The 8,838-nt window shown below is 38.4% G+C and overlaps 1 protein-coding gene across 1 annotated transcript in view; it reads right to left on the bottom strand.

Annotated features, from left to right (window-relative positions):
• The window catches only part of TTN (titin), a 242,357-nt gene that overhangs the window by 46,652 nt on the left and 186,867 nt on the right, over positions 1 to 8,838 (bottom strand). Inside the window, exons 206-222 of the mRNA XM_054381468.1 lie at positions 7,984 to 8,259; positions 7,569 to 7,868; positions 7,175 to 7,477; positions 6,631 to 6,930; positions 6,222 to 6,509; positions 5,833 to 6,129; positions 5,441 to 5,743; positions 5,044 to 5,349; positions 3,966 to 4,253; positions 3,569 to 3,859; positions 3,186 to 3,473; positions 2,432 to 3,022; positions 2,234 to 2,338; positions 1,561 to 1,758; positions 1,181 to 1,477; positions 456 to 1,043; positions 59 to 361 (exon numbers count right to left, since the gene is read on the bottom strand). Coding sequence (XP_054237443.1) covers positions 59 to 361; positions 456 to 1,043; positions 1,181 to 1,477; positions 1,561 to 1,758; positions 2,234 to 2,338; positions 2,432 to 3,022; positions 3,186 to 3,473; positions 3,569 to 3,859; positions 3,966 to 4,253; positions 5,044 to 5,349; positions 5,441 to 5,743; positions 5,833 to 6,129; positions 6,222 to 6,509; positions 6,631 to 6,930; positions 7,175 to 7,477; positions 7,569 to 7,868; positions 7,984 to 8,259 — 5,322 coding nt within the window. The remainder of the gene's footprint in view (positions 1 to 58; positions 362 to 455; positions 1,044 to 1,180; positions 1,478 to 1,560; positions 1,759 to 2,233; positions 2,339 to 2,431; positions 3,023 to 3,185; positions 3,474 to 3,568; positions 3,860 to 3,965; positions 4,254 to 5,043; positions 5,350 to 5,440; positions 5,744 to 5,832; positions 6,130 to 6,221; positions 6,510 to 6,630; positions 6,931 to 7,174; positions 7,478 to 7,568; positions 7,869 to 7,983; positions 8,260 to 8,838) is intronic.

Raw genomic sequence — 8,838 nt, 5'->3', positions numbered from 1 at the left:
TGAAAGTGCTCCCATCACATCTCTCCCACCCCCAAGAAAGAAAAGGCATGATACTAACATGCAACATCCTTGCACATGACAGAATTTGAAACATCACTTGGTGGTCCAACTCCTGCTCTGTTTTCTGCACTGACACGAAATTCATATTCATTTCCTTCTAGGAGACCTGTTACTTTGCATCTAAGATCTGAAACAGGTTTCTTTGTTGCTCTGACCCATCTTAAACCTTTCTTTTCTCTTCTCTCCACGTGGTAGCCTGTGATTTCACTTCCACCATCATCTGCCGGCCTTTTCCAGGTAACTGTGACAGTATTTTTAGTCACATTTGTAACTTCTGGTTTTCCAGGAGGGCCTGGGGGACCTGTTAAGGGGAAAAAAAAATAAAGTCAAAAGAAAAATGAAGTCTTCAGAGATTAATGAAAATATGCTGGAACTTCTTAACTTGTTCTACATACCAAATCTATCCACCATTTTCACTGGTTCTGACTGTACTGGTTCACCCTTGCCATATTGATTCACTGCTGAGACACGGAAAACATACTCATTTCCTTGAATGAGCTTGCTAACAACATGTCTACAGCTCTCAATATTTTCAGCAACCAATGTCCAGAGCAGTCGGCTAGTTTCTCTCTTTTCAAGAACATATGATTTGACTGGTGATCCACCATCTTCTGCTGGAGGTGACCATGTAAGGGTTGCTTTTTCTGCTGAAACATTGCTGATCTCAATAGGCCCTGGAGGTCCCGGCACATCTAAAACTTTCACATGTACAGTCTCCTGCTTGGTGCCAAAAGGATTGGTTGCAGTAATTGTGTATTCTCCAGAGTCTTTTCTGGCAGCATATTTTACAGTTAGAGTAGAAGAGGTTGGTGTGGTTTCAATATGCACAAGCTCTGAAGGTCTAAAATCTTTTCCAGCTTTTGACCATGCTGAAGTTGGAGGTGGTTTGCCACGAATACTAATAGCAGACAGTGTAATGTTTTCTCCAGCTTTTACTGTTAAACCTTCCTTCAAAGTAGGATCCATAACAATGGTTGGCGCCTCTGTCAAAAAAAAACAGACAAAACCCCCCAGTTGTTAAAATAAGGACATAGGGAAAGGAAAAAAAAAAAAAAAAAGAGGAGGATTTGGTATTAATTATTCAAATAAAATTCTACATTTTAAAATGTCGTCTACATACCGTACTCATCCTTGCATATTATGGTTCCTGTGGATTCAGATGGAGGACTGATAGCTCCAGCAGTGTTCTTTGCTCTAATTCTGAACTCATATTTGGAGCCTTCAATAAGGTCAGTTACAGTAAATGCACAGTCTGTAACATTCACATGATTAGCTTTGGTCCAGGTCTTTGAAGGTAAATCACGCTTTTCGATAATATAGCCAGTTAACTTATGTCCCCCATCATATTTTGGTTCTGTCCAAATGAGTGTTACTGAGCTCCTAGTTACATTGATAACTTCAGGTTTCCCAGGGGGGTCTAGAACAAAGAATAATATGGAGTGGTCAAACACAAATAATTTGAAACTTCAGATTTTTCCTTTTATTGTTGTGATGGCTTACCAATAGGATCGAGTGCCACAACTGGTTCGGATGGCAGACTTGGTTTACCAACTCCAGCCATATTGATTGCCATTACTCTGAATTCATACTCCAGACCTTCAGTTAACCCTGTCACTCTGAAATCTTTCATCCTTAGTGGTGTTTTATTTGCTCTCTTCCACAGAAGACTATTCCTTTCTTTGACTTCAATGTGGTAACCTAGAAAATAAATGGTGAGATGCAAATATGAGGAGTTTCCTAGAAATCTTAATTTCTCATAGCATTGTGAAACATCATACTTCCTCTATGACATGCCATACAGGCATTGTGCAAGAGGAACACTGAAACCCAGATTAAGAAATGGATATGGACACACATTACAAACATTTGTAATTGCAACAACGAGATGTTTGTATATGTAGATTGTTAGTTGTATAGGCCTGTAATGTGTGGTAAGGTGTTTTTTTTTCTTTTCTTTAGATATTTTGGCTCTGTGCAAAAATATTGTTTCTCAGTATTTTCCCTAATTTTAAGTTAATTTCTTTAAAAAAAAAAAATCTTAGAGAAAGAATAGGATATAAAACAGTAAAATCAATTGTTCAGTTTAAAGCATTAACACCTGAAGGTTTTATCTTATCCTTTGACATAGAGAACTATTAAAAACTGAAATACTAGGGAGGCTTTTGAATCATACCTGTGATTGGCGAGCCTCCAGTTCTTCTGGGATCAGTCCAAGTTAAAGCTACAGATTCATGACGAACATCAACAATGTTGGGAGGTGGAGGAGCATCTGGCACATCTAAATAACGTTTAAAAAAAAGCAGTAACGTTGTAAGTAAATATCAACTTAAAAGCATTTTTTTAACTTTTGAAAATTATTATTAATACCTACCAAATGGATGTTTTGCAATGACAGGCTCAGATTTAAGACCTTCACCTACTCCGTATTTATTTTCAGCTCTGATCCTGAATGTATATTCATTTCCTTCATGAAGTCTTGTAACTCTAAACGTGGTTTTCTGGACTGCAGAAGCACAAGTCACCCACTTATTGTTTACATTATCTCTCTTCTCTATGACATAGTTAGTAATTTCTGAACCACCATCATCTTTTGGAGGGCCCCACTTTAAGGTTATGGCATCGGCTGTGACTTCTTCAAATCTCACTGGACCTGTTGGTATGCCAGGTTTGCCAACAACTTTCACAGAAATAGTGCCTTCCCTGCTGCCAACAACATTCTTCAGAGTTATTGTGTATTTTCCAGCATCAGCTTTCTGGCAGTCGTGTACTATAAGTGTAGTGTTAACCGCTGTAGATTCAAACGTAACTCTTCCACTCTCAGTCAGTGCCTGGTCTTCATCTTTCTTCCAAGTTACAGTTGGGACAGGCTTGCCTTTAATTGGGATTTTAAGGCGGAAATTGCTACCCTCTTTAGCTAAGTAGCATAAATCAGGTAGATCTCTTAAATCAAGATCAGGTGCCACTGTAAAATAAAATAAACAAATGATTCAATTATGAATAAACTCTGTGATAAAATTAAGGCACTGTTTTAAAGGAATCTGTTTGCATAGTAATGATGGTAAGCATAAAATAAACATAATTTGGGTAAGTGAATACTGAATTAATAATCTTAAATTGCTTCTTACCAACATCATCTCTTGCCACAATTGTGAGTTCTGTTGGTGTTCCACACCCAGCATCATTTTGGGCGCTCACTCTGAAAGTGTATTCTTGGCCTTCTTTTAGGTCTCTCATTGAAAAATGGAGGTTCTTTGCCCGCATGACTTCCTGCCATTTATCTTCACCAATCAGGACCTCGACAACATATGCAAAGATGCGACTTCCACCATCACTGATAGGTTTTTTCCATACTAAACTGCATGATGATTTTGTCACAGCAGAGGCTTTTAAATCCACAACTGGCCCAGGTGTTTCTGGAACAAAGACAAACATAGTAAGTGTCCATTCAAGATAAAACCAAAAATTATGTGAGTACAGAAATAGGTGAAATGGACTAATTTTTTCTTACCAGAAGCCTTAACGGCATCACGAGTTTCACAGGGGTCACCAATACCATATTCATTTTCAGCAAAAACCCTGAAGAAGTAAGATTTGCCTTCTTCTAAGTTGCTTATCCTGTAGCTTGTCTTTGGACATTCTGTTGTTACTGTGGACCATGACTTTCTTTCTGCATCACGTTTTTCAACAACGTAATTTGTGATTGGACTGCCACCATCTATTAGTGGAGGTTCCCATGTAATGAAAGCAGAATCCTTAGATGCTTCCTTTACAATCAGGTTAATCGGAGGGCCTGGAGTATCTAGGTAAACACAACAACCCCATATTTGATTTAGTAAACAAAATACAAAACTCACCAGTTAAAAAGTTAACAAATATATTGCAATGGGGAAGTCCCTGATGCTTACCAAGTACTTTTACAACAATGGTGTACGATTTTTGGCCACAGCTGTTCTCCAGACTGAGGACGTATTTTCCAGCATCATATTTGTTTACATTTTCACAACGCAGGAAGGTATCAAAATCAGTTGACTTGATGTCTAATCCTTGTCTATCTCTAAGGTTTGCACCCACTTTAGACCATGTAATCTTTGGAGGTGGACGTCCTCTTACTGGCACATAAAGTCTCATTGTGACTCCAGCACGCAACACAAGGACTTTCCTTAGTTCTGCATCAAGTTCTCCTTCAGGAGGAACTGCGTGTTTAACAGAAGAACAAGCACATAAAACATCATCTTTGAGTATCACTAAAATTACTGTGACAATAAGTTCCTCTTTACAGGCATTTCACTAGATTGACCAACTTGTTCACATACCTGTCTGACGATGCTAATAAGTTAGTGTCCTGGCTCCCGTTTCAAGATCATTTGTAAACCTGGCTTCCCCCCTGCCCTTCCCCCCCCCCTTTTTTTTTTTTTCATTGGTATCACTTCCTTTCTTTCTGTCTTTTCCACCATTTTCATTACTTATTCTATGAAGATGTATCCTAGTTCTTCTAGAATTCAAAGAAGGTTCAAATCTTCCTGTATTATACTCTTGAACCAAGACAATTCTATGAAGCAATGCTTTGGTACATACAGCAAAATCCATACAGAAGCCAGCATGGCTCTTGAGGAGTAAATATCATACAATTAAATAGTGTGCCACACAGATGCTTAAAATGGTAAACTTGGCTTCAAATTATTTAGAAGACATCAAAAAGACTGAAAGCTTTAAGAACGGTATTAGAGAAAGAAAAAAAATCTTGAAAATACAAAAGAGGAGGCAGAGAGTACCTTAACATACAAATGAAAAAAGCAGACACCAATGAGATTCTACTGAGCTCCTAACTGCCCTGCTCTCTTTCAAATTGGCTACTTTTGGCCTACATTTTTTGAGAAATGACACATTCCAAACAAATCTGCTTCTGTAACCTCTAGCAAACTCTGTCTTTGGAACACATCTCACAAATTAAAGCAAAAGGTAATTTGTTTTCAGTGAACATACTTAAAATGTCTTTGGCAGTGTGTTTATCAGGAACATCGCTTGGATCGCTATATCCAATCTTATTGACAGCATAAACACGGAACTGGTACTCCGTATCTTCTATCAGCCCTGTTACCACAAATTGTGTTGACTGTAGGTTCTTGGGTAGATTGCATCTGACCCAGTTGTCTGAGTCAGCTCTTTTTGCTTCCACTAGATAACCAATGATAGGACTTCCTCCATCAAAGGCTGGTTTGCTCCATGACAGGCTTATTGAGTTACGAGTAGTATCAACTACTTTTGGGAAAGCAGGTGGTCCAGGAGGATCTGAGAATTAAAATAACATAAAGTTACCACAGTCAAAGCTATATAAGTATTTGGAAATAGCCATGGAAAATATCTGAGACTTTTAGCTTACATTGAGGATCACGAGCATACATGGCTTTAGATGGTGCGCTGGGCTTGCCAGGTCCAGCCTTATTCAGGGCTATCACCCGGAACTCGTATTCTGTTCCTTCTTGGAGTCCAGTAGCCTTAACAGTTCTTTCAATAACAGGCTTCCTGTTTACCTTTGTCCAGTTAAGAGCCTTAGTTTCACGCTTCTCAAGTATATAACCAGTTATGGGGGATCCACCATCACTAGCTGGTGGTTTCCAGCTAACAGTCATAAAGTCTTTTGTTACATTGCTAATTACTGGTGGATCACAAGGTCCGGGTACATCTGTGAAGAGTTATTCAAAAGTTATGTTCAGGTTCATAAGTATACAGAAAATATCAGTGACTAATGAAGCTATGCCACAGAGCACTTACCATATGGATTCTTAGCAATTGCTGGTTCTGTTAAGATAGGGTCTCCAACACCGTATTTGTTCTCAGCACATATGCGGAACTGATATTCATGTCCTTCTATTAGTTTCTCCACTGTGCAGCTTGTAATTGGTACATTGGCACTGACTTGGGCCCAGTTTGGTCTGCTTGTTTCACGTTTGTCTACAATGTAGTTAGTAATTTCTGAACCTCCATCTTCCAGAGGAGGCTCCCAAGAAAGCATTGCACGATCTGCATACATATGTTTGATTTTAACGGAGGCCGGTGGACCAGGCTTATCTAGAAGAATTAACATCATATTGTTATAGCTCTGTCCCTTGCTGTACCATTTAATTATCAATGTATTTATTAGCAGAAAATATTTAGCTTACCGAGTACTTTAAGCCTAATGGTTGCTGACTTTGTGCCGCTTGCATTTTCAGCAGTAATAGTGTAGTCTCCTGTTTGCTTTCTGTTAACGCTGAACAGCTCAACTGTAGCAAGATTCCTCTTAGTGGTGATCTTGACACCTTCAGATGGCTTTAAGATTTCTCCTTCTTTCTTCCAGGTGATCGTTGGCATTGGTTTCCCATATACATTTGCCTCCAAACGCACATTAGTTCCAGCTTTAACTGTAAGCTGTGATTGCATAGATAGATCCAACTCTATTCTGGGGGGAACTGAAAGGAGAGAGACAAAGAGCTGATCAATCTAGTAAGAGACATCTCATTCTTCACATGAATGTTAGTTCAACATGCACAGACTCTTAGCAGAGCTCTCAAATACTTTTAAGTTTCTTACCATTTTCTGGATGAATGGTCACTGGATCAGAAGGTTCTGAAGGTCGGCTAATGTTAACCGCTGTCTTGGCAATTGCTCTAAATTGATATTGAGCATTTTCTTCTAAATCAGTAGCAGTATATTCTTCTAGCGGTATTTGATGTGGAGTTGTATTGCACCGAACCCACTTATCACCAGGTAATTTGCAAGCTTCAACAAAGTAGCCAATAAGTTTGCTACCACCGTCGTGCTTTGGTCTTGTCCATACCAGTGATGCTGTACTCTTAGTGACATCGATAACTTCAGGTTTTCCAGGGGGATCTAAGGCAAATAAGATCATATTATAGTCTGTTCTGGTAAAAAAAACTAACACATTGAAAAAAAATTACTTTAATAGTGCTGGATCTTATTTATGGCATACCCACACAGTCCACTCAGTGTGCAGTCATGGTAAACATGAAAATATAAAGATAAAGGCAAACTGATGATCATGAAGTGTTGCAGATATATTGAAAATTACCACAAAAGTAAGTAGTCTTGCAAATTATTGGTATGTTTGACTTACCAACTGGTGTTCTTGCTGTGACAAACTCAGTTGGTTTACTAGGTTTACTTGCTCCAGCTCTGTTCAATGCATAAATTCTGAAAGTATATTCAAGACCTTCAATGATTCCCACACAGGGGTATTCTGTGGAGCGCACAGCTGTATCATTAGCTTTTACCCATAGTAAACTGTTCCTTTCTTTGCGTTCAATGAGATAACCAGTGATTGGACTGCCTCCATCACTATCAGGTTTATCCCAGGCAACAAAAATGCAGTCCTTATTGACCTTGGTAATACGTGCATTCTTTGGTTCACTAGGGACATCTAGAAAGAAACACAAAGATGGGCATCAACCCCAATGCTTTTTTACTAGGAAGATGAAAAAGAGAAATGCTGCTATCAAAACCTGCCATACCAAATGGGAACCTTGCAATCATCTTGCCAGAAGTAAGTGGCTCAGAAATCCCAAAACGATTTTCAGCACGAACACGGAACATATACTCTTCTCCAGGAATTAGTTTTCCAATTCTGCAGCTTGTCTTTGTGACAGAAGCTAAGGCTGTTACCCAGTCTCCTCGACTTACATCACATTTCTCAACTACATAGTTTGTGATATTACTGCCACCATCTTCAAGAGGTATATGCCATGAAAGAGTGCAAGCATCAGCATCTATTTCAGAAATATCAAATGGAGGCTGTGGTGGACCTGGTTTATCTGCAGAAAAGATTATATTAAGAAGAAAAGAGATGAAAGAAAGTGGCATCCATTGGAATATACAAAAACTAGCTTTGTATAAAGATGGATTTAAAAATAATCAAATGGAACATACCCATGACTATCACTCTGATTTTCTGACTGTCAGTACCAGAGCTATTTTCTGCAGTAAGAGTGTAAAAATCAGAATCTTTTCTAGTCACATCCTTAATAATAAGAACACAAGACTTTTCTGCTTTATGCACAGCAAGGCGGCTGGATGTAACTACATCTTGATCTCCTTTCAGCCATTTACAGACTGGCTGAGGCTTCCCGTATACATGAGCTTCAATTCTCAGTTTCTTTCCAGCTTTAATGTGAACGTGATCAGGCATCAGAATCTTAGGTGGAACTGAAAAAAAGAAAAAAAAAAACACAAACAGACATATAAATTAACTTCTGTGACATATTCATGTATGTTTTAATGTTTCCTGAAAGAATCAGGAAAGTAGGAATTACTTGATAAATATTAATTATATTCCACTTATGGACAACTAGAGATTCTGCAGTGGGAAATAACTTTTAAATTCTTGTACCGTTTAGGAGAGAATATTTTTGAGTTTAGATTGCCTTTTCACATGCTTATGTAGAGACATACATTATGAACTCATGACAGATAATTCCTCTGTATCTGGAATGTTGTTGCTTACTTTCTACAAGGAACATGTGAGGGAGGAGAAAAATTCTCACTGGATTAGACATATTTCCCCAGTCAATTTTTTGATACTCTGGAATTATTCTTCAAGTAGAGCCCCTTCTTCTATTTCTTCTTTAGCACAAATTCTTTTTGATTTCTTCCAAAAGAAACCTGGCAGCATGTTTTGTGTATTTTTCTTTCTGCCATTTCCTAGTTTTCATTCTCTTTTGCTTCTGAACCTCTCCCTTCCTCTTTTCCTGTCCCAAAGGAAGAAGGTTCTTCTCATCTGTCCTT

The sequence above is a fragment of the Indicator indicator genome, chromosome 5, assembly GCF_027791375.1.
Source record: "Indicator indicator isolate 239-I01 chromosome 5, UM_Iind_1.1, whole genome shotgun sequence".
Taxonomy (NCBI): Eukaryota; Metazoa; Chordata; class Aves; order Piciformes; family Indicatoridae; genus Indicator; species Indicator indicator.
Note: the sequence above shows the minus strand (reverse complement) of the source record. Positions and strands in the feature narration are given on the sequence as shown.